At 39.8% G+C, this 25,680-nt stretch overlaps 1 protein-coding gene across 7 annotated transcripts in view; it reads left to right on the top strand.

Moving 5' to 3' along the window:
• pard3bb (par-3 family cell polarity regulator beta b) overlaps positions 1–25,680 on the top strand; it is a 256,531-nt gene that overhangs the window by 182,417 nt on the left and 48,434 nt on the right. For all 7 annotated transcript variants that reach the window (XM_060876753.1, XM_060876749.1, XM_060876750.1 and 4 more), the window contains one exon: positions 24,413–24,529. In XM_060876753.1, the coding sequence (XP_060732736.1) occupies positions 24,413–24,529 (117 nt within the window). The remainder of the gene's footprint in view (positions 1–24,412; positions 24,530–25,680) is intronic.

Here is a 25,680-nt window from a genome sequence, read left to right as displayed (position 1 = left end):
TTGTTGGTATTTTAGTGAATTTTAGACTCTAAGGATTTGCAGCATGTCAGTGGTGATAAAAATGCTGTTATGAAAGATCATCTATTTTATCACACAAGAAGTGCATTTGCATTTTATTTGCATGCCAGCTGTGATTGGTAATAAATATACAGTGTGAGTGAGCCACAGGTTCCCAAATTGCAGTACTGTTGTTCTAAATCACAGGTATCAGCCACAAGGCTCCCAGGTTAGATGCAGCCCACTGCCTTGTTTCATTCACATGGCACAATCTTAGAAAAAAAATATACACAGAATGAGAGAGCTGTTCAGCATTTACATTAGATCAGTAATATCTAGAATGCATGCAGATCAGACCCACATTTTTAAAAAAGCAATCAGAAATTGTGTGTTGGCCTTTAGTGTGGCTTAGTTATGCAGCATTTAGTGTGATTCTGTGATTCAGTGATTCAGTGTGATTCAGTGATTCTGTGTTTAGTGTGGTTCAGAGATATTGTGTTTAGTGACTCAGCATTTAGTGTGATTCTGTGTTTAGTGTGGTTCAGTGATTCTGTGTTTAATGTGATTCAGTGATTCAGCATTGTGTGATTCTGTGTTTAGTGTGATTCTGTGTTCAGTATGATTCACTGGTTTTACTTTGTTTAGTGTGATTCTGTGTTTAGTGTGATTCAGAGATATTGTGTTTAGTGACTCAGCATTTAGTGTGATTCTGTGTTTAGTGTGGTTCAGTGATTCTGTGTTTTGTTTGATTCGGTGTGATTCAGTTATACTTTGTTTAGTGTGATTCAGAGATATTGTGTTTACTGACTCAGCGTTTATTGTGATACTGTGTTTAATGTGATTTAGTGATACTGTGTTTAATGTGATTCAGTGATTCAGCATTGTGTGATTCTGTGTTTAGTGTGATTCTGTGTTCAGTATGATTCACTGGTTTTACTTTGTTTAGTGTGATTCTGTGTTTAGTATGATTCAGAGATATTGTGTTTAGTGACTCAGTGTTTAGTGTGATTTTGTTTTTAGTGTGATTCAGTGATACTGTGTTTAGTGTTATTCAGCGTTGTGTGACTCCGTGTATTCATGGATTCTGTGTTTATTTTGATTCAGTGATTCTGTGGTTAGTATGATTCAGTGTGATTCCTTGATTCTGTGTTTAGTGTGATTCCGTGATTCTGTGTTTAGTGTGATTCAGTGATTCTGTGTTTAGTGTGATTCATTGATTCTGCATTTAGTGTGATTCACTGATTCTGTGTTTAGTGTGATTCACTGATTCTGCATTAAGTGTGATTCACTGATTCTGCATTTAGTGTGATTCACTGATTCTGCATTTAGTGTGATTCACTGATTCTGTGTTTAGTGTGATTCACTGATTCTGCGTTTAGTGTGATTCACTGATTCTGCGTTTAGTGTGATTCACTTATTCTGCGTTTAGTGTGATTCACTGATTCTGCGTTTAGTGTGATTCACTGATTCTACGTTTAGTGTAATTCACTGATTCTGCGTTTACTGTTATTCTGTGTTTGGTGTGATTCATTGATTCTGTGTTTAATGTGATTCAGTGATTCAGGGTTTAGTGTGATTTGGTGTTTAGTGTTATTCAATGATTCTGTGTTTTGTTTGATTCAGTGATTCAGCATTAACTTTTTTTTTGTTTTGCAAAAATAAGTTCTCATTTAATTTCTTTCTAAGATTATGTATTTTTGATATTTATAAAATTGATCTTTTAAATCTGTTTAATAAATGCTATTCAGCCTTAACAGCGGGAAAAACTCTATTAGCCCATCTTTTTCCCAGAAATGCATTATTCTGCTTGTAGCTAGAGTAGGTTATTGGTGTTAATGGATAGAATAGAATAATATGTTTAAATAGCTTTCGTTTATGACCCTTCAAGGGCTCACAAAAATGCTGACGTGGCCCGTGCTGAATTTGAATTTAACACTCATGTTTTCAATAGTAGTCTATTATGGTAAGTAACATCTGGTGGTGTATTACTGTACCCTGATGTTCAGTATGTTAGTTCGGGATTTGGACCATAGCCACTGAGCTACAAAACACACCATAACCTGTGGTCTCTCTGGACAGCACTGAGAACACACAGCTCAGTAAAGCTATAGGCAAACCTAGCCTGGGATTTCATGACATTTAAATCATAAATCAGGAAAATTCTGCTTAGAATCGACAGCAGTTTGCTTGTTTAGCTGTACAAAATGCTTCCCACTTTGTTGAGTATGCTATTAGCTAATTAACTGATTTATGGGAGTAAGCTAACATTACCTCATTGTTCCTTGAGCCATACAACTAAAATAGGCTCCTGTTAAACTCACTGCTCTAAATGTATAGCATGCTTTAGACGCAGGCTCATACAAATACTGTATGCTTAAGAAGCAGAAGCTGTGTTTCTGAATACTTCAGACCATCAGTTGCAGAGAAATGGACAGTTTATTTAAAAAAAATATATACACTTTTTTTATAGATGCTTAGGAACAGCTGGAAGACATCTAAAATAATGCAATTTAGTACTTTTACACAAAAAGAAACGTAAAAACTCGGGTTAGCATTAGGTTATTTTAGGTCATTTTTCTTAAGTGTGCTTGCTTCACCCTGCCTTTTGAAAGTTTGTGCTTAGATTAGTATTTTTCTTCTTCTTTTCTTGTTTTAACAAAAAAGTTGCTAGTTTTTCTGTCTCAGCTCAACCTCAAGATGAACCGTCACTACTCATCAGAGAGCGAGGTCTACGCTAGCGCTCCCGCCTCAGCTAATCCGACTTATTGTGACGAACCCGTTCTCTGTTTCTTTCTCTCTCGCCTGATTTCTCATTCTCTTCAGCCAGCATAGAGAAAGATAGCTAGTCAGCAGGGCCGGTTGTGGCTAACGCTCGTGGCCTGTTGTTCCGAGCAGATAAGCAGAGTCCTGTACTGCCCTGTCAGTGTTTGACAAAACAAGGTATGTAAATATTTCCTTTTAAACGTGTGTGTCTTTTGGTCAGGCTGCTAGCTTTGAGTTGGAGAGTAAGGATAGGAGGTTTGGAGAGTGAAAGGTGAAGTGGATTTATTTATTTATTTTTTTCTGGACTCACTAATGTGTAGGAAAAAAACCCAGAAATAGCTCATTACCTTACAACTATGTGTGCCAAATCCGTCTCAGTAGTCTGGATCTAAAGCACAGAATCACATTTTTCCTAACAAAGGAAGATGCCTCCATTTATACTCAGTACACATGGGTGGGATTTTGGTGGTACATGGCAGCTATTTTGCAACAGATTGCCATTTATATTGATTTCCCTGACTTCATCAATGGCTGTTCTGTTATTCTGGGCAACATTTAATGAAGCCCAATAGGCTCTGATTATGTTTACCGCTGTCTAGCATCACTATGGACAGATACTCTATTTATTTTTTTTGGCTAGGTCACCTGTATGTTTTCTGTAGCCTCATCTGAAGCCACGTCACATCCTCTGTGGTTCCAGCTGTACGTTAATTCTCACTTTCTGCTAGCGAACAGTGGACGCCATCCACTGACCATGACCGTATTAGTGCCTTTGTGGGTGATCATGCAGATGTTGGCTGCTGGCTGCGTGAGCCAGGATGATACCCTGCAGCCTGGTGATAAAGGGATGAAGTGGAGAGGAATAAAGACTGGACTTAACAGCACTATAAACCCCATCCAGTTCTACAGACAAACACAGTTCAGATTTGCCCATCACTTCTTGCACCTGTTAAAAATAGCTGCTTTATGGCAAACTAAATTGTTAATAGGTCTGAAAATGGCACCGATTCACACTTCCCATTTGCAGTATATGAGAATCTGTACACATTCAGTCAGCAGCAGATCTGCAGAACAGATGTTTAGGATGTTTTTAATATAGCTCGGTACAGAACCACAACTCATTGCTTGCATGTAGGTCTCTGATTGTTCTTGCATTGTGCTTTGAATGTATTACACAGCGGACAGTCCTGCACACACACTTTATGGTGGACTTACATTAGGGGACATGGTAGCTCAGTGGTTAAGGTGTTGGACTGCTGATTAGAAGGTCGTGAGTTTGAATCCCAGGACCACCAAGCTGCCGCTCTTGGGCCACTGAGCAAGGCCCTTAACCCTCAATTGCTCAGCTGTATAAATGAGATAAATGTAAGTCGCTCTGAATAAAGCTGTCTGCTAAAAACCGTAAATGTAAATATGATGGTCACTGTTATGATAGCTGAGCATTTGAGGGGGAAAAAAATAATATAATGCATAATCAGTAAAATGTGATTCTGTGTCCACTAGTCTGTGCTTTCTTCTAATGAGCTGGTGTGGTTCTCTATTTTGTGTGTGTGTGTGTGTGTGTGTGTGTGTGTGTGTGTGTGTGTGTATATATATATATACATTTATATATATATTTATACTGTATATGTGTGTGTGCGTGTGTGTGGAGGGAGAGGAATAGGAATATCTGACAGTTTTGACCTTGTGGGTACATTTGGCTGGTTGCCAAGAGGATAGTTGCTTATTTTTTTTCTTTTTCTTTTTTTTTTTTAGTAAATCTGTGATGTTTACTTTAAAAAAGGAAAGTTCCACATGTTTTCTTTCAGTTACCCGGGCTAAGGTTAGGGTTTGAATTAGCTGTAGCTTCACATTAATTAGTTGCCTTAATAATTGTCGTTGGAAGGTTCTCACAATGATAGTACGACAGACTTGTGTGTGTGTTTGTACTTACTACATAAAAAAGGTATTGCCCCAGGTGGTGAATGGGGCCCATTAGGATGTTTTACATCCTGCAGACAGATGGGGAATCTGAAAGGCCTGCCAAATATCTCTCATTCTGCTTCTGTACTAAAGTCTCACACACACACACACAGGACCTTTACGTCATACTGCACCATTCCAGGCATCCAACACACCGGCTACTTTAACCTTTATTGCAAAGCTAGGCTTATTATGTAGATAGTGATCTCAGGGTAGTGCCGACTGTATTGAAGCTGTAACTCCAACCAGATCAAGTCTCTGTGAACCAGCGCAACTTTAAATGACTCCAGATTATGTCTCATGATAGAGCCCTTTATCTCAACAGCTCCACCACAATTTATCACAAGTGAAATATTAAATAATCAAAGCCAATCAGATGCGATTGTGTGTAATTACAGCCATTCATTTCCTCCGTTTTTTTCCCCTTCCCTCTAAAAGGCACAAATATGAGTGCCCCATTAATGCAGTTGAGTCCCAGTTGCTTTGCCTTGTAAGGCTGTAAATATACGGCTTTTACGTCGGCTATGTTTGGCACATTGATGTTTGTGCAACGTACAGCTGACTTACATTTGTATGAACTGGGGTGCAAGAGAGAAAAAATAAGATAAGGGGGAAAATAAAACCTTTTCACAGTGATACTTTTTTCTGTATGTTTTAAGTCAAGGCCTTCAGCACATTCAGCAGCATGTTGTTAAGAAAACAGTTTTAAATCAAACAGATCACAGTGTGAAACGTTACAGAGCCTCGTGCCCCAGAATTGTTCGATTCTTTATCCTGATTGGCCAGAATGTGTTTGATTTAATTGAGTGTAAGCAGATCTCTGGGAAGACGTGCTGGCTGTAATGTAATTCACAGGAGTTGATTCATTTGTTCCAATACTATCAGTGCTGTTCACAACTGAGAGAGAAAAAAATAAAAGCTGTAGCGTAAATGAGAGCGGGAACTAACTGGAAGTCCATACACTCCTCAAATGAAAAGAAAATGTTATTCACAGCTTTTATTTTGGTTTGTTTGTTTTTTTTCCATCAGCTTCTCTTTCCTTTCTCTGATTGCAGCCAGATTTAAATCCTGCTCTAATAGGTTCTTGCTAACATGATGAGTTAGTGTGTTTACCTGGCTGACTTTCTGAATCACCTGCCTAGTGATCGGCTTTACATGTTATGCTGTTTGATGATTCTACAAAATAAAAATCAACTGAAATTAGTTTGTAGTTTTCACAAACTCAGTGACTCTAAATAGGGGAGCAGCAGATGTGAGTTCTTTCTTGACCAAGCACTAACTATATGTTTATAAGTACAGTTCTAGTACAGTTCATGAGTGCTAATTTAAATGTACTGCATTGTAAGATTCATTTTAAGGCACTGCTTACATGAGGCAATAATCTAACCACTCTCTTTTCTCTGTTTAAAATGTCTGTGCACTGACGAGTTATCTTTATACTTTGCGCTATCAAGATAAAGTGTAATATCAGGCAGACTCAGATATCACACCTCTCCAATACACACACAGGTTCATAGACACAAACACCTCAAATCAGTCTCTCAGAATCTCATCTCAACACATTTACTGCTGCTGTGAGCTGTGTGTAGAGAGGTGAGATGATTGGCGATGAGGCAGGCAGGTTTAGACCTGAGGGAGCAGGGCACTGGATGATGCTTTTGAGGTTTATCATGAAAGCATAGTATTTATAGAAGAGAGACTGTGGGGTTAGGCATGGGCTCATTGCCTGAGCTTAATAAGGTTCTAGTGAATGAGGAGATATATATATATATATATATATATATATATATATATATATATATATATATATATATATATATATATATATATATATATACGTGTGTGTATATATATATATATATATATATATATATATATATATATATATATATATATATATATACGTATATATACACGTATATATATATATATATATATATATATATATATATATATATATATATATATAAAATATAATATTTTTTTTATTTTTTTTTACTAGGAGCTTGATTCATTTAGATAAACATGCATTTAGGGTATTTTCATGCTTGGCCCAAATACTTGAGATTATACTACGGACTGATTCTGTACTTGAATGGAGATGTGACCCATAACCTGCGAGGTTGCTTTGTTGTACATTTTCTTCTGAAATATGGATCAGTCAGACAATACGTCACTTTGTATCTTTCCAAAAATTGTAGGTAGTATTTATCCCATTCATTTTTTTCTGTACCAAAACTCTTTATATTTTTTTTATTATTTGCAGCACATCATTCTCTAGAAATATCTACAGTCTGGCATTGATTTTTTTTTTTACCATGCTCACAGTACAAGCACTCACAATAGTGCTCTAGATTGGATTTATATTTCACTGAGACTTTCCATGTCCTTCAGTGACCATATCTTTTTCATGCAACTTAAAACAGGAAACATTGTGACAAGATGAACCAATCACATTACTCTCCATGCAGCAGAGAGCAGACACCACATCACGGTTTGGTGGAGGCGTATCCCAAACCACCGTTTTTAAGAGCTCCCAGTTTTGGTTTTCTAGACCGCTGCTGGTCTCGGAAACAGCCTTCACACTTAGTGAAACGTGGTGAACTCTCAGGCAAATGGCCCAGAGTCTCAAAAAAATGCAAGTGTTAAAATGACCATAAAGAATCAGGACATGGTTACAAGAGTAATTTACCTGACACTTTTCTTCTAAACCTGTCCCTTGTGACCGACTGTCTGTCTGTCTGTCAGTTTGCGTCTGTGTTTTGTGCATGTCTATGACTGAAAGCTGGCATGTCTGCCCTTTAGTGACTCTGCTAATAGTCCCTAAAAAGAGAGTGCAGGAGCAGTCACAGATGGTGCTGCTTACATATTCCCTTTCAGAGGCCGACAGTGATGGAGCAGCACCCTTATCCAGCTACACGACTTCCTCCTCCTTCTCATTGTTTAAGCGTTTCCTCCTGCTTGTACTCCTGTGTTTGCTCTCCTCAGCACTTTTGATGTTTCAGAGACAGCTGCTGCATCTGGCTTCCATTAGCCAACACCTACTGCATAAACAGTGTACACTTATAGACAGGTGCATGTTCTTCCCCCCGAGATTGTTCTGGAAGATTTTCGAGCCACACATCTCTGTCCAAATTAGAGACAACCATCAAAAATGGAATCCTTGGCTATGCTAAAACTGGTCAGCTTCTAAGAGACAGCTGCCACCGCTGACGCCAGGCTCACCTTTAAAAGAACAGATAGTCATCTAGAGTGGAGATAGGTTTATACTTTAAAGGTTGTGGCCTTCTCAGTCCAGAACTCTCCATGGTAACAGTATCAGAGGGAGGTTGCGGGTGGCTGATGCCTTTAGATTGAAGGCCTGGCATACAGAAACCGTCTCGCCTTAGCCGGATTAGTGGGCTTTCCATCCTAGATCTCCATATAAATCCCTGAAAAGCCACTCTTTTGATGGAAGTTCAATCATAGCTTCTTTGATTTCCAAGATACAATGTCCTGATTAAGATTATTCGCTGAATGGGGAAACCCATGAATACGTGATTGCGTCTGGCTTCTGAAAGGACGGCGACGATGGCTTGATTCGGCCTCCCTGCTCTCCCGCATGTCTGAATAGCACCTCTGTGCCGAGCCTCTTGTTCCATCTTATTCCACTTTTCATTATCGGGTCGTTTCTGTCTTTGATTACATTAACGAAAGTAGATGAGGCGCGGGCTTGCTCAGGCCGGTTTCCGAGCTCTAACAATCAGAGTCTTGGCTCAGCCTCGACTGCATGGTGGAAAGGGCCATCTTTTAATTTGGGAACTAAATAAGGGAACACTAGCTTACCTGTCAGTCCCTTTATTCCTTGTTCTTCACCCTCTGTCTCTGTTTAGCTGCTAAAGATAAGCCTGTACTATATACTACTGTATTGTGTTTGTCTGTTTATATGCGCCTTGTCACGATAGTTGTCTCAGCTCTAAAGCTGAACAAGTTTCCTGGCGTTTGGCGATTCTCACTCTGTCTGTGTTTATGAGAATACGGTGAAATGGACAGTCAGTTTTTCAGACTTTCAGTTTTTGTCATCATAAGAATTGTTAAGCTAATTTTGAGGTCATTTTTCTGAACCCACGCAGTTAGAGCAAGCTATAAGCGACTATATATTGTGCATGTTTTATCCTTATTCTTATTGTGTTTCTGGTCCGTTTTTTGATTTGTTTCTCCCTGTGATTGTAGAAATACACACCACACAGCAGCACGTTATTCTTTCGCATTAAAATCTGTTTAAAACAAAAAGTATAACTGTATATAACTGTTTTTCTTTGCTATAAGAGTGTGTGAATTTATTTAAACCTCAGAGAAGAAAACAAACCCATAGAGTATCAGTGAGTGAACAGAACAGGAGCAGAGTGGTGTGTGTTTTTTTTTTTTATTATTATTTATTTATTTATTTTTTATTTATTCATGTTTATCCAGCTTTGAGAAGCAGCTTATCACAAGATTACTCAGTGATCTCTCCGTTATCACGTCAGTATACCACACCCTCATAAAACCATTATTCTATCTGACAACACATTTGTTTACAAGCATGAGTTTTGCTGAGTAATTACACAACGATGGTGTGAAAATTAGCCAAAATTGTTAATTAAAGTTATTAACAGTAAGTTTGCGCATGCGAGCGGTGTGATTAGAGTGTGCTTTTAAGTGGGGATTGAGAGAGGAGCAGAAAATAGAAAAGCTGGAGTGGAGTGGGAGTGATTACAGAACGCTTTGAGCAGTGAGAGGAAATTGCTGCCGCTCTACTCCACACGTATACTGTGACTCATTTGACCAGCAAAAAATGCTGCTGTTAGCCATCAGATTGAAAAAGAAGAGAGGCAAAGATTCAGTATGAAAACGTGGCATTGTTAGCGAAAAATAGAGGTACGTTGATAGTTCATCACTTTACTTTTTTTAAACAAGGCGACCATGTCAGAAACATATCAAGCAGTGGTTTAAATAAACAGTACATCTAAGAGTGGTATAAATATCAATCTATTTTTTACAAGACATCTTACATTATGGCTTGTTTTTCCACCACATGTCTAAATCTCAGTTAGTATTGCATGTGCGTGCATGTGGTTTTTATTCACCACGCAGATCTTCTCGTCAGAAGCAGCAGAGAGCTTTTCCTAACCGTTATTTGTGTTTATGGGTGGTGCGCTCACTGATTTGTGTGTAGCTATGCTAGCCCTGGCAGGGGCTCTTTCAGAAATGGCCTGCGTGTGCAAAATGAGAGAGTACGGCCTCAATCAGCTCACCGTCGAGATCTGAAGACAGCAGTTTGTCTATTGACACATGCAGATTTAGCTTCCTCTTCACCATATGCTGTCCTTACCTGTCTTTTGTGATGCCACTTCCACTCCCTTGCTTTGAACTGAAATGCACTTTGCGTGTAGAAGTTGCCTTTCAGTGTAAATTGGGGGCTCTAAAAGCAGGAGAATATCACAGCGCCAGGCTCCAGAGACTCTTTGTCCCTGACAGCATGTATCTGACAGTACACACTAACACAGCTACTCATGATACCACACTCACTAGAGGTCTTGTGAAGTACAGATTACAATATTGCAGCACTGGGACTGAGAGTCTGTGGCAGTTTTTAATGATAAGAAGCGTTAATTCCCATTAGCGACACAATTCATCATTCTGACTGCGGAAGTAAAACACTGACACACTGCTGCTCTTCCAGGTGATGGAAGATCCTTTTCTGCGTGCCCATCTGATTGTCTACCAATTCGAGAGCTGAATTATTATGGAATAAATGTAGAGGGTTTTTATCAGTGGTACAAACATGGCAACCATGTAAAAACTACACTTTCCTGCTTTCTTAGCCAAAGAATTTCTGAACAAATGCCAATCAGATTTACCTGGTGGAAAAGCTAATTCACTGATGGGGAAGAGGATGTGGGACATTCATTATGCTTCAGTAACCAAAATGCAGGAGAGGTTCATTTCATAATGTCCAACTTAATGATTAGGCTTTTATTACAGTTTAACTGTTCAATCTGAGCACCGCTGTAACTGACAGCATGTTTTCCGTTACTTTCCGCATGCTAACTATCTTAACAATGTTTCCTCATATGACTGCTTCTTTAGAAATGCAATCCACTGTTGTTGTTGTTTGTTGTTGTTGTTGTTGTACTTCTGCTGCTCTGTGTTCGGGTTCATCTGATCTACACATTTTTTGATTTGGCAAAAGTTTTTACGCCAGAAGCCTTTCCTCCCATTCTATTCAAGCTTGGGTCCGGCACTGAGAATTAACCCGTCTAGGAATCGAACCCAGGCCACAGCAGTGATAGCATGGGATGTGGTATTTAAAATAAAAATCCTGAAACTCTGCCCCATTTTTAAGGGCTATTGTGAACATTTTTTCAGCCATTTCTTGTTTCCTGCTTAGCAGCATTTCGCTGCTGGAATTAAAACGATTTTGGCGATAGGGAATCTGCTCTAGACACATGCGTAAATGCTGGGCTCTAGAACGAATCCCACCTTCTTGTAGATTGTAACAAAACGTTTGAGAGACACTGCAAACAATTAAATAGACTACCACGAGGACTCAAGCTTGGAATTGTATTTAGATGGAGACCTCCATCACACATTTACACATTCACCACTCAGAAGTATTTTTGTGTGGGTGCGACTCTGATCTTTTCTTGGGTTAGAACAGGATAAAAAATTTTCCTCAGCATGTTGCTGCTTTGGAAATGAGAGCTGACAGGTGCATCTTTTAGATCAATTCCAGGTGCAACAGAACACACACACTTTCACTGCTTGCCTTGACAGCAAAGCTCTAACCCACTTCTTTGTATTTCTGAGTAGAGAGAATAACATTGCTTGTTTTAGCTGTGGAATCTCTACAGGTCAGAGTGGATGCAGATTATTGAAATGTGATAGTTATTTGTTCCGAACTGATCTGGAGATAATACGAGCTGTAGACGTATTTCATTACAAGAGGTTTCGGGATGAATAAATGAAGTTGTTGGAAAGGAACATGGTCAGCAGGTACATGATGAACTGATCCTAATAATCTAATTTAGCAAAGCTATGTTTTCTGCCATCGCTGATTAATCGTCGTGATTAACAAAGCTGAACATTGATAACATCATTTGCTGAATGACGAGAGGTTATAAATCACAGAAGTATGTAGGTTGTGCTCGTTTTTCGGTGTTCTCCTCATCCTATTTGTGTGTCATTACCCACCTGCTCGTCTATTAGTTTCAGGCCTTGCTTTGCTCTAATGTCTTTGGAGTGGAGGATGATGATTATGCTGGAGGATGACAGTGTAATTTGTGCTATTACAGGCCTGTGTGGCTAATGTTAACAATGTGCGCAGTGTGCTAATGAACAGGACAGATTAGTGGAACTCTGTGAATAAGTATGATTATACCCTATGCCTCGTAGGCTTTCCCTCCATATTTGGTGTAATGGTGTGGTATCAGCTTCCTCAGTGACCATGAGCTAAACTGCAGAAAGCTCTTTAAAAAGCCAGTCTGCGTCTTACAGAAAAGTTTTTGGCCCTATCTTTCACATTGGTTCAGTACTAAGCTTATGTTTATTGATGGTTTTCTTTGCTTAGAGCAGCAATACACTTCTATCCTTCAGAGGAAAGAAAAATCCACAGTTCAGCATATATCACAAGAGTGTACTTTCCTAAAATGGGGATTTTGCCTGAGCTGCTTTCTTCCTCTGAGCCACCAGAGTCTGTTTGCATTTCACAGCAAGTCAGAAGACAGTCTCAACCAAATGAATTATAAATTTCTTCCTCAAACTGGACATATTCTCTCATTTACAGAGGCTATACCAATATGCTGTGTCAGTCAAGTGTCAGAGGCTGACGAGAAAAAAAATCATTTCAAGATGCGTGCAGGAATATTTATGAATTAATAAACTTAACCAATCTCAGCGGGGCTTTTTTCCCGTCACCCATGCAATCACTAGAGCACTTTTCATTTATGAGCAATAACTCCCGCAAGCCAGAATTCTTAACTGTTTGGTTTGCAAGCCTCAATGTAGGGCTTGGAAACAAATTAAATTTGTCAACATACGGCTTCATCTTGAAAAATAAATGGAGCACAGCAAATCCACAAATCTTCTCCAAGATTCTATGAGGTCAGTTTGGAACACAGAGGATGGTGGACACAGGAAAAGTTCTTCCAGACTTTACCAGAGAGTCTGGTGGTTGGAGGAAAGCAGGATCCAGAGACATGGGCAGAGGAAAGGCGTTCTGCTCACCAGTCTGTTGAGTTGTCCATCCAGCCCTGTCCTTCTGCTCCACACCACTTTCTGCATGATTCAGACTAGGGGTTCTTCTAGTCTTGCTGTTTTCTTTCTCACATTCTCTCCATCGTTCTGTCCACCCATGCTCTGATAATCTAGCACTTCTGCGCTTTCAGGCCTGGACCCGATTGCCAAAGCAGAAGGACAGCATCTTGTTAATGCGTGTTAGCACTGCCAACCTCTCTAGCATTCATTTTAATGTGCAGTTGTCTTTTAGAGCCACCCGGGACAGTGTCTCTATACGTAATTAGCAGGCTGTTTGCCTGACGAGGTGTGATGAGGCTTTAGCTCATCAGCGCCACTCAAAGCTGCTAATGTATGCAAGCGATGCGGCTGGCGCGGCAGCAGTGGGAGGTGTGGCGTCAAGCGGCCAGGAGGTTGTCACTGAGATGGCCGGTACAGCTGGAACACTGCTGATGCCACATGGCACTTTTTGTCACCTCTGAAAATGAACCGGCCTGCCACCGGATTACACACCAGTCTTTCCAAAGTACTGTTGTGTGATTCGTTATGTTTCTCAAGATCATAGGCCATCACCCTTGTTCTGCTCTTGTTGTAGTGAAGAAAAAAGACTATGCATGGTGGCCTATTTTGTATAATGTCTAGCTTTCTCATTGGCCACCTGTCAGATAGAGCCCAGACATGACAGCCATTAGAGGCTGGACAAAGCCCATAATGGCATGGTCTTCTGAAGGCTGCAAGATGAAAAGGAAGCAGTTATGTTCCATTGGAGGAAAAGGCACCCAACGCAATTACGACTTGAATGACCATCATCAGGCAGAGAGCTATTGATTGGCTTCCTCTGCCATTACTCTCCTTCACGCTCAAAGCCAATCTAACCCAAGATCTCTCTGGGAGGTTAAGCACCTCTCAGCTAACTTATAATAGAGAGACAGACAGGAATGGGGGTTAAGCTAAAGAGTAAAGGCAGGTGAATTTCTTGCAGAAATTGTTAGTTTTATAGACTTCATAGGATCAGTTCAAGCATTAACAATCTTCCTCTGTTCTAGTTTAGCCCTTATTCTGTCAATATCAGCTTCCTAGTGAGAAACCTTTCCACAGGTTTATACCACAAAAGAGCAAATTTTCTGCTAGCAAAATGAGATTTCTTATAAATGAAGAACTGTTGACATTACAGGGTCGGGGTCTTGACATATTATTACCATGGCAACCTGAATCAGCGGTTATGTGAACTCTGAAGTGAGATCGGGAGATGATCGCTGCCTAGAAGTATTGCAAGCGCAAAACACATTGCTAGCTGTAGGTGCGAAAGTATTTGACTGGTTTCACAGCTGTTGATCAGTTCAAGAGCTAAAAACAGGCCAGTTCTTACCGTCACACATATGTCAGTAGAAACTGTGGTATCTCTGTTGTATACGGATAAAGGACATTTTTGAGAGGTGAGGTCTCCTTCTATTGCAAGCCCACATGCGCGGCTGCAGCCTGTAATCCGCTTGCTTTTGATCTGTCCAGATGAAGGTGCACTTACCTGTCCCACCTCAGCTCCATCCATACAAGAAAGTATCATCAGCAATTCTGTTTGACCCTAGCTGAGGGTATAGGACAATAAAAAGGGACCAGATTATTTACAGCCGTTACTCTGAAACTCATTGCACACACATTCTACTGTAAGCACTCAGACTGACAGGAAGCTGCCTTTGCATTTGAGAGTTGTTTTGTTTCTGAGAAAAGCCCTCAGGTCTGGGATTAGGGTCGGCATGTTAACAGACACATGAGAATAGAGCACTAACTGATTAAGACACTGTCCTGCACAAGCTCACTGAAGAGCTGCAGATGTTAATGATTTGTGTGTGTGTGTGTGTGTGTTTGTGCATACTTCTGTGTGAATGAGTGTGAAATCCAGGTCAAGATCCCAGACTCTGGAGGGCCTTTGTTGTTTCACTGTCCCATACCCTGGGGGTCTGTGTGTTTGAATGCCAGCAGTCCATTTAACTGTGTTCACTGTCAGAAGCATACAGTCTTCTATTAAAGTGTAAAATTACTGCAAATTGCTGCAAATTATTCTGTGATTTGAGTCACATTTGTCAAAAAAAGAAAACTGTTAATGCCTGGCTCTTTGCATTGTCCTCATTTTAAATGTAAAAACACTTCTTACATGTATTGTATTTGATCAGTGTTACAGTTATTAGGGCAATGTTAGCTTAGCATTGTCAGCGTGTCGTTATTAGCTTTAATGATGGTCTCCCTAATAGCGCAGCTCATTGTATTATAATTACAGATCCAGTGATGTAGGGCGGATCTCACTGACACTGAAAAGAAGAGAAAGGGACCTTTTGTGGATTTACTCACTCGTGTCACTCTCCTTTCCTTTCCTCTCTTCTCTTCGCTCTCACATACACATTTCAGCCATTGTGGCTCTTGGTATCTGGAACCCTACCCTTGGGGCATCCAATGCCACTCAGCTGGACAAAAGCTTTGCAACTCTGTGTGTGTGGGAGAGAGAGTGAGAGTCTTAGAAGCGCAGATTTTCTTTTCTTCCTCTTTTCTTTTCTTATCTTTGTCATTTTGTCTTTTTGAGATGCACATGTGTGGAACTTCCTCGAGTCCTTTTCATGAAGTGATGTCCACCTGGTCCTCAAATCCAATTCACTTCATCCATTAGTATGCACTCATTAGAGGGTATCTTCTTATTTTCTGATGTCTTTTCTTTCTCTTTTGTCCTCTCTCTTCATTTAGTTTAATGCATCAGTCTTTCTGAATCTTTTTCCCCAGTGATTATTTTCTTACTGGTCTCTTCTGATCTTCCATTTTTCTGTCTATTTTCTGTGTTCTTTTCTTAATCCCCCCCCCCCCCCCCCCCTCTCCCTGGGATGTAGAAGTCATGTATCAGTTGAACTCTGGGTACCCAAGAGCTCGGCAGGTTTCTTGCCCACCCTGCCCAAGGTCCTGTGCCCTCCTGCCTGGCTTTGACACAGAACAGATGTCCCTTTAGCTCTAGGTCTGCCTCTCCGTCAGCACTCAGCGTCATGCACCCAGTGCGCCATTAAGTGTACCACCCCTGCCTGTACCCCTCAGCTTTCATCACCATTATCCTGCAGGCGTGGAGAGCGGTGTATAGTCCTCTCGCGAACCCCCCAGCCAGCCAAATGGAGGGCCATAATTACAGGCATTTTGCTTTTCATAATGGCCAGATCTAGGGGAGTGATGGAGGTGTGGGCTGCACAGAACCCATTTTTTTCTGCTGATTTGAGCACAGTTTTGCAATTTCTCTGATTAAGGTTGGGAAATGGCTTGAGCTCACTAGTCCAGCAGTAGATGATTTATAAAGAGGAAAGTTTTAACCATAGCCAAGCCAGGAGTGATAAAGAGCTAGCAGTGACAGACTAAGTGTGTGTGTGTGTGTACATGTACGTGTGCGCGCATGTGTGTGTGCGTGTGTGTGCTCCGTGGCCTAGTTGCCTGAAAGATGAACTGACAGCTCTCAGGGTTTGAACTGAAGATTTTCATTAAACGTTATCTCCTGCACTTGCCAGCTCTTCCCTAATACATCTCCGCTCTAATAATAAGAAATTAACTACAGAATGATAGAATAATTTTGATGATGCCATGTGAATACGATTAAAATGTCAGAATCGGACTCCTCGGTATCCTATCATGTTTATGGAATCCTCATTGACATTTATAGCATTTAGAAGACACCTTTATCCAGAGCAACTTTTCATTTACCTTATTTATACAGTATTATAGAGTAATGGTGGTCCTGGGATTCAAACTCACAACCTTCCGGTTAGTACTTCAACACCTTAGACACAGCGAGTACTCTCCTTACTTATTTCAGTTCTAGTTTCTTACATTCAGTGGTTATATTTAAATCTCAAGATGCATTAGTCTAGACAGTATATTGTTTTTATACTAAAGGATTTTTGGTCCAGTATGTATATCTTGTTTGTTGAAAAAAAAAAAAAACTATGTGTATGTATAAAGATGAAACAGACAGTAACTGGTTTGACTCTTTCCTGAAGAAATCTTTCCTGTTAGTTTTACTGTACTTTAGTATGTTTCTCTGTTTGAAGGTGCATGTGAAGTTAAGGTGTGTGGCCTCTCTGTAGCACAGATGGTGTGTGTGTGTGTGTGCGCGTGTGTGTGCGTGTGTGTGCGCAGGGCTGTTGGAAATGGCTGTGTTTTATGCTAATGAGCAGAGGAACACGCAGTGCTGTTCTGTCTTTGCTCTTCTGATGAATATTCAGCATCCGCTCGCCTGTTTCCTCTAATAACTGGAGAGCATGCTAATAAATTCATCAGGCTCAGCTGCTAATTGGCCGTTTGAACAACCCCGACTCCTTCAGTATGTTTCTCTCTGCCAATCAGGACTCTCTCTGAATTGTCGCTCCATTGTTTATCCATTACATTGATCCGCATCCAAGCTGGCGTTTTAGTATTTTTTTTTGTCCTCATCATCACTGTTGTTGTTTATTTATTTATTTATTTTTGTAGCTCAGCTTTTGTTGACATTTAATGGCCTCATATCCTTTGCGGTTATTGAGATTGAACAGTATGCTTTGTCAGGAATGTTAAGCCACTAAAGTGTATTTATTTATTTATTTATTTATTTATTTATTTATTTATTTATTTATTTATTTTACCTTGGCTTGTCTTTCTTTTTCCTGATTGGTTCATTTACTTTCTCCAACTGGCACCTATTAAGCTGCTATGGAGACGGCTCTCATTATTTCAGCTCAGGCCCCATCGGGAGCCACGGACAGTCTCAAAGGTCAGAGCCGTGACATCACCACGACCGCGGCTAATCTTATTTGAGCTCTGAATCCTGCAGTAATCGGAATCCTCTTGTCAGAGAAAGCACTCGAAAAGGAAAGTCAGGAATTAAGAGATTTAATTTCCTTTCTTTATATATTTCTTGTTGTCACATAGAGACTGTCACAAACCTATATTAGGAAGCTTTTTTCTTCTTGTGGCTATGTGTGCGGTGTGTGTGCTGAGTGAAAGTGTTTCTGTGGACCTTTGTGAATGTTTTACTTTTCCCCCATGTGTATGTGTGTTTTTTATTTTTGGAGTGTGTGTGTGTGCTTTTCTCAGGAATAGTGTGTAATGAATATGGAGAGGCTGCAGAGAGAGCTAATTAAAGCAGGCAGGCTTTGCGCTGGTCTGCAGGTGTCCTGTAACACTCCTCCTCCCCACCTCACACATGCACACACACACACACACACACACACACACACACACAAAAAATATGCTTTAAGTTTAGATTTCACTATCTAGCTCATTCTCCTCATAAACATCCAAGTCTCTCCTTATCTTTGGACTAACTTTATGGTCATGATAATGTTTTTTTTAATGTTGTTTTATATTAAACGCTTCTTTCTTCCTAAACCTTTAATACCTGCACTTTAACTGTCTGTGATCTTATCTGATCTGATCTGATCTGATCTTCAGCTGCTTTTTCCCATTTTGGTGTTTCTTTCTGTATGCATTGTTTATTTAGACTTTAATAATTATTGTTGATAAGAATCTGAACTGGTATGAATCTTTCCAAACCCTGCCAGCTGTGAAGTGGTAATTAGCTCTGATTTGCCATTCCTTAGTTGTTGTGTTGTGGGTGTTTTTTTTTTGTTTTTTTTTTCTCCTACAGATTGTTTTGCGCTTCACACTCACACAGTGTAAAGGAGACATCATGGCATTAACCTTGTGAACCTCAGTCTTACATGTAGAGTATGTTACTTTATTATAATGTAGTTTATTGAGAGATCAGAGCTACTCCACACTGAGAGCAGAGGGAGAAGAGAGAAATGTTCACGAGCGGGAGAGAAAATGGGAAGTTGTAATTAGAAAATGACAGTGTTTGTGGAGGCATTAGTGATGGCGTGTGTGGTAATTAGACCGGTTCGGGCGTCTGTTGAACTTGGATGTGAGAAATGCTCGACTCAACTCTTAGTCACTTTTACAGACTACAGCGCCATCCTATTACAGCTGTTTAATCCAGCGTGCTGCAGCTGTGGTCTGTAGACACAGTAGTCTACACAACCCGTGTGCCCAGCTGACTCAGTTTATATGCCTTGTGATTCATTCAGGATTCACTATGTGTCTAAGAGTTTTATTCTAAGCTTATACAGGAAAAGTACTGAAAGGATTTTGAGAGATTCTACATGGAAACAAATTTGATGGACCTTAAGTGTTAAGCATATTAATTCATTTCCACATTATTTATTTATTTATTTATTTATTTGTTTATTTGTTTTAATTGTAAAAGCTTTCTAGCTGGAAGCATTTGTGAAATGAAGCTCTTTGTTGTAGGATTCCACATCCAACCTTTAAACGGTTTCACAAGTAGACAAACAGAGGATCCTGTAAGGATGCATGCATGATGTCACACACTTTTTTTTATTTATTTATTTATTTATTTATTTTTACAGAAATTCTGTTTACAATGTTCCAACTTGGCTAGTTAATAGGATTGTGTCCATTTTTAACAGCACTGTACAAATGAATTGATTTGTCAAATTTGCGTAGATGGCTGAACATGAATGATGCCAGCAGGCTAATGTAGCATGCTGTAGGTTATTGTGCGTGAGCTTGCTTTAATCCTGTAAAGACTGTGTCCAGGCTTTGTGTTCTGTATATAAGTGCCAGTACATATGGGTTCTGTGTGGCCTTGTAGTGCACTGTATGCTAACTGGGGAAGTGTTTTGAATTCAGTCCATATGGCACACACTTGCTGAAAAATGAGTAATAACTGATATTAACAAGTGTTCCTCAATCTCGGTTTCATGATCCTCTTATTATTGAGGTTATTAGCCAGAATTAACTAAGAAGCCAAAGGTGAGCTGGAGAGATGGAAAAGCTGCTCGCAGGAAAACGTTCACATGGGTGCTCAACACAAGATGGAAAAATACTGACAATAAAGCAATATGAAATCCTGTTTGAAGACAGGAATATTATTCCCTATACCGATAAGGCCAAATGGTATTTGTTTGACAGAAAGCCAACACTGCTCAACACTGCTTATCACCCTTATAAACACCATCCTCATAGTGAAGTATGGGCTGTGTGAAGTATGGTGGTGGTAGCATAACGTTTTGGGGATGCTCCATTCAGAGGTAGTGACTGGGAACATCAAGCTTGAGGACAAGATTAATTGCTCTGATACAAAATAATCCTAGAAGAAAACTTGAATTAGTATACAAGAGATTTAAGGTTCAGTTTCCAGCAGGACAACGAGATCAAGACAATGATTTTGGTAGACTGGCTCAGTCAAAGTCCAGACCTGAATCATTAATTAAAACCATACGCATTTATGTATATGTATATACATTATTTTTCACTTATATTTTCATATAGTTTTTTTTATATAGTTTATACTTTTTTAATTTATCTACCTCCTTTTGGTTATTTTTTTTATCCCAAATTGCATTCCTTATGTTTGAATACCGGACAGCTGCAAAAAGCATTTCACTGCATGTCGTACTCTGTATGTACGTGACAAATAAAATTTAATTTGATTTGATTTGAATCTGAGTGACGATTTACAACAAGACTTTAGAATTGTTCACAATCCAGTCTGGGGGAAAAACAAAACAAAAAACAAAACTTTGACATTCAGAGATCAGGATGTATCCCAGAAGACCTGCAGCTGTAACTCCAGCTGAAATATATTTTGCAGTTTGTTTGCCAGTTTGTTACCAGTGGAAGTAAAGTGGGTGGGAATGACACGTCTTCAAGCTGACACTTTTCTGCAAGAGCTCAAAGAACAGGCAAAGAAGTGTGATAATACATAAATCGTTGTCAGTAAGAGGTTATAAATCCACATGTAAGTGTCTGTGTGACACACAGTGCCATATCTGCTACTCCCTTTCTGTCTCTGGTTAACTGACAGTATGCGTAATAGCGTCTGAAGCTCTGACGCCAGCAGCATGGCCTCCTCTGACAGCCTAATTATTACCTTTATTTATCCATTTGCTCGACTCTACTCAGCCTCCATTTTTGATATCAGCCGCTTCGTCCCTCAGCCGGGTCTCAGCCAATTTGTTGAAGAAATAATGACTTGACACGTCTCCACAACAGCACACGTTTGTAATTAAGTAAACACGCACGTTAGTGTGTGTAACATGTTTTCGCCTAGCAATTGATACTGACTTACACGTGTCAAACAAATTAACCTTTTAAGCAGTATTACAGCACGGCTCATATTCGCCTTCTCATTTCCTGCCCACGGTGTTGTCTCCTTCACCGTGTCCTTGTGTACGAGTGTGCACTCTGTATTCAGTTCTACATCCCCTGCTATCAATCCGTGTATTGATATGCACACTATCTGCATGTCGTTTTTCGATTTAGACTGGAAGTACATTGTTTAGCATTCAGGCCACAGATGTGCTGGTCTTAATTAGGAAGCTGAATGGGCGTGCTGTGGTTGTATGCCAAACACCACGATGAAATAGCTCCTGTTTAATGAGATAAATGTTGCAATTAAGTTATGAGAGTGTGTGAATCACACAGATAGCCTGCCAGAGGACAAATGACAGGAGGTGGTGTGTGTGTATGGATGTGAATGAGGGTTTATGAAACCCCATATTTAAAGGAACGCTCCAGTGTTTTCAACTTAATCTCAACCACATCTGTAGCGTATTTCTGATTGCACCAGACAATAATTTTGACCTTTCCCTCTACCAAGAATGGAAAAGTTGAAAATGTGCTTTTAATGGTCGTCTGCGGGAACATTCTCCATTACTCTCCTAATACTTTGCTTCAAATACACAGCGTTTATCCCAAACGCAGTCATTTAGCATCAAAATAAACGCCTTAGGATGAGACAGATGTGAGATAATGTCTCTTCTTTTCATACATCCTATGAGATGAACAGTAGGTTGTGTGTGTTATGCTATCTTTTCTGTAACAATGCACCAGAAAACAATTAGCCAGTACACACAGAACAAAAGGGGTGTGTTGTGCTGTGCTGTTGTGTTGTGTTGTGTTGTGCTGGTCACTCAGAGCTCTCTGTGATCTAGGGCTGAGGGAGTCCCCTATTCAGATGGCCTTCCTCTCCGCCATATGACTCGTAAATACATCTTTCCGTCTGAGTGATTCTGTTTGTGACGTCAGTGTTGGTGTTCCACCTGCAAGTGGTGTCGTATTCAGTCTGTCTCACACAGTTGTGTGTGTGTAGTCATCTTTTCACACATCCTCATACACTCACGTTGCCTTAAGTTTCGACTCTTTTCCTAGCGGCACGTCCCACCTGTGCCTCGGCAACGTAATGACAGACTGAAATCTGATTACTGCATCACGTCTAATATGTAAATCGAGTTTAACTTACATTGTCCTTTCAGTCTGGTGGTTCTTAAAAGATGGAGAACAGCTCAAAAAAAGGGCGGGGTCATGGAGGATCTTTTTTTTTGTGTCATTTTTCTATTGTGTGTTAGGGTGACAGATTTATTTGCACTGTGACACACACCTGTAAATAAAGCTGGCTGGAAGATGCATCGGAAAAATAACCTGTCAGAAACGATTACGTTTTCCGTGGTACTCTGGTGGAGCAGCAGTTGGGTTGCCGCCTTACACCTCCAGGTTCCCCGGTTGTATCCTAAGCTCAGGTTCATCTTTACTTCAAGTTTTCTCGTGTTCTCCCCATGAACCTGTGGGTTTCTCTGGGTTCTCTGGTTTCCTTCCACCTCCAAAAAGATGACTAGGGAACTAACTATGTTTAATCTGAGTATGAATGTGAATGTATGATGCTCTGCAGTGGACTGGAGTCCCAACCATGGTGTGTGTATCCCTGCCTCATGTCCAGTGTTCCCAGTGCAGCCTAAAGATCCAACACAATGTTTTTAATGAAGTTGAATGAACAAGTCAATATATAAAATATGGTAGAAATGTGAGTCAGTCCTCCTAAAGTGGAGTTAAATCTCTTTTCAATTTAATATTCATTCCTATTTTATTTCTGTTCATTATACATTTTCTGTAGATCTCTATATTGCAGATACTGATGCTGTACAGCCAGGTAGCAACAGGGTGAATGGAGAGAGAGAGAGAGAGAGAGATGAACGGCAGTGAATCATCTTTTGCGATGAGGTGAATCGGGACTTGGCTGATCCAGAGTCACAGGCTGGAGCGAATCCCTCTTCTTTAGCGTTGCATGAAGCTTAGTGGAGAGTCAGAATCCTTTCTGCTGTTGTGATAAAAAAAAAATCCCTGTAAGGAAGCACTGTAGCTCTCAGAGGCTCTGTAAATACTGCCACAGTTTGATTTCTGTTTATTTACCACATAAAGACATTTGCTGATGGTATTCAAGTCAGTTCTTTCCCTTCTTCCTTATTTATGCATGGTAACACTTGCAGGCCATTAAGCACAAGTTAATTAAATTGGTTATTAAGTAAATGGGCAGTTATGGCCGTGCCATTTTAGCACATTTGTACATGCACATTTATACTTTTCTCTCATGTGTATCCGTGCTTAGCTTCCTTTTCATTCCTTATTAAATGGGTTTTTTTTCTTCTTTGCTTTTCTTCTTCAGTTGGAACTTAGTAGGTAATTAAAGATCCGGGAAAATATCCATCACGATACCTGAAGCCATTTCCTCTGTACATTGTTGTGCATCATATTTCATTTACTATAAAACAGTATAAAGGCATAGAACGTAAGGAGTGAAAAAAATTATACGCTGACTAAGAACCAAGACATTAGGGTTCTTCGTCCCTAATAAATATAACATTTTAGTGTTTTTCGCTTTTCGTGATCGAGTTAATGATGTTTACAAATGACTAAGAAAACTGAATATTAATTCAGCATTTTAATTAAACATTAATATTCAGTCTGAAAAAAAACGCAGTGGTCTATTTTTTTAATGAGAAAAGAGCCCCGTGCTTCACGGTGCACGTACACACACACACACACACACACACACACACACACACACACACACACACAGAGATTTGTGTAAGTGTAAGCTACATATTACCATTAGGGTATGATGATATGCTCTTGCTTATGTATGTTCGGAGCAGTATTGTGCATGTGTGTGTTTTGACAGGACCTGGATGTTTTTACATGGTGTGTAGTTGGGAGTGTGGTTAAGCAGTGTGACTGGGGCACACGTAAGAAATGATCTCAGTGGGCTGGAGAGATGCATTCGGGTGAATGAGGCGCTCAGTCAGGCACAGATGATGCATGTTATCTGAGCATCCTCACTGCCACCCACCCATACCTAAAGACACACACACACAGAGCTGCTAGGGGTACATGGCTGAATACATGCTGTATATAAACAGTCTCTCTCTCTCTCTCTCTCTCTCTCTCTCTCTCTCTCTCTCTCTCTCACACACACACATTCACACACACTCTCTTGCTCTCTTTCTCTCTCGTTCTCTATCTCTTGCTCTCTCTCTCTTGCTCACACACTCACCTTCTATCTCTTTTTTCTCTCTCTCAGGTTTGGTAAGAAGAAAGAAGAAAAGAGTAAAGGTGAGAACAAGGCGAACATGCTGAAGAATGCATCAGAAATGCTGAGTGAGGAAGAGTTGGAGAGGATGAAAGAAGAGAGGGAGAGGTGAGACCACCTGTGCTTAGATCGCTTAGCTGTTTCCTGTCACTGCTCTTCAGCTTCTCACACTCTCACTTCCCTAATATTGATTTGAACCTGGCAAGGGCAACCTTTTGGAATCTTCTCATCTTCCTGTGTCTCCTTAAAGAACATCTGTACAAACCTGAACAAACTGCTGGTTATTGTGTTTTGTCTTTATTCTATGGTATAATACATTTTACAGCTTTAAGACCTTAATAGTAGTTAGTTGTGTACGAATAGTGATATGGTCATGGTCTCAGCTTGATTTCTGTTTAAAGACTTAAAGACTGAACGATAAATATTTAACCCAAATAACAAAAAGTGAAGAAAAAAATGCACATGCACATAAATAACGTAATTATTTAAGCTAATTTTTTTATTTCTGAAGTTCATATTAAAATCTGAGGAATCTTTACACATTTTATCCTTATAAAATTCCAAGCTTTATAATTATTTGTGAATATTGACAGTTGTTTCAACAGTTGTTTTTGTTCTCTATATGTTCTCCTTCCTTCCCACACCAGCAAGGCTTCATTGTCTGGCTTCATTTTGTCCTGGTTGTTATTTTAGTGATTTATTTCACAGCCGAAGCTGCTAGCTGAATGAACGTGCAGCTTTTCTTACTTAAATTATCAAACCATTTAAAAACGTGTTTAGGAGTACAGCGGTACTTTAAATATTGCAAGATATTGTTCTCATTATTAATAAAACAGTAAAGCTTTTGCAGTATTTGTAAGAGTGGAAGAAGAATAACGGTAGTCATTGGAGAGCTGAATTATTGAATAGTGATATTCCAGCTTGCTATTTTGAGAGAGTCATAAACTATTAGAATACTCTGTGATCACACTGTAATAAGAAAGCAGAATAAAATAAACAGAAATCTTATGAGGACTCGGTTGTGTGGAACTTGCAAGTAGAGACACAGGAAATAAATTTATTTTGTCTAATCAAGAGAGATATTTTCACATTATTTTGTGTTGTGATTCCCGAGGCTTATGGTGAGTCAAAAGAGGCATGTCTTCCTCCTGTTCTCTTCCATATGGTCCTGAAGCTATTTTTCTGTGTTCCTGGCCTTCTCTGGCTAAAGAGAGGAGAGAAATAAATAGAAGCAAGCCATAGCACTTAATATCTGTGTA

Source organism: Tachysurus vachellii, chromosome 8 (assembly GCF_030014155.1).
Source record: "Tachysurus vachellii isolate PV-2020 chromosome 8, HZAU_Pvac_v1, whole genome shotgun sequence".
Classification (NCBI taxonomy): domain Eukaryota; kingdom Metazoa; phylum Chordata; class Actinopteri; order Siluriformes; family Bagridae; genus Tachysurus; species Tachysurus vachellii.
This window is presented reverse-complemented; position numbering and strand designations above follow the sequence as displayed.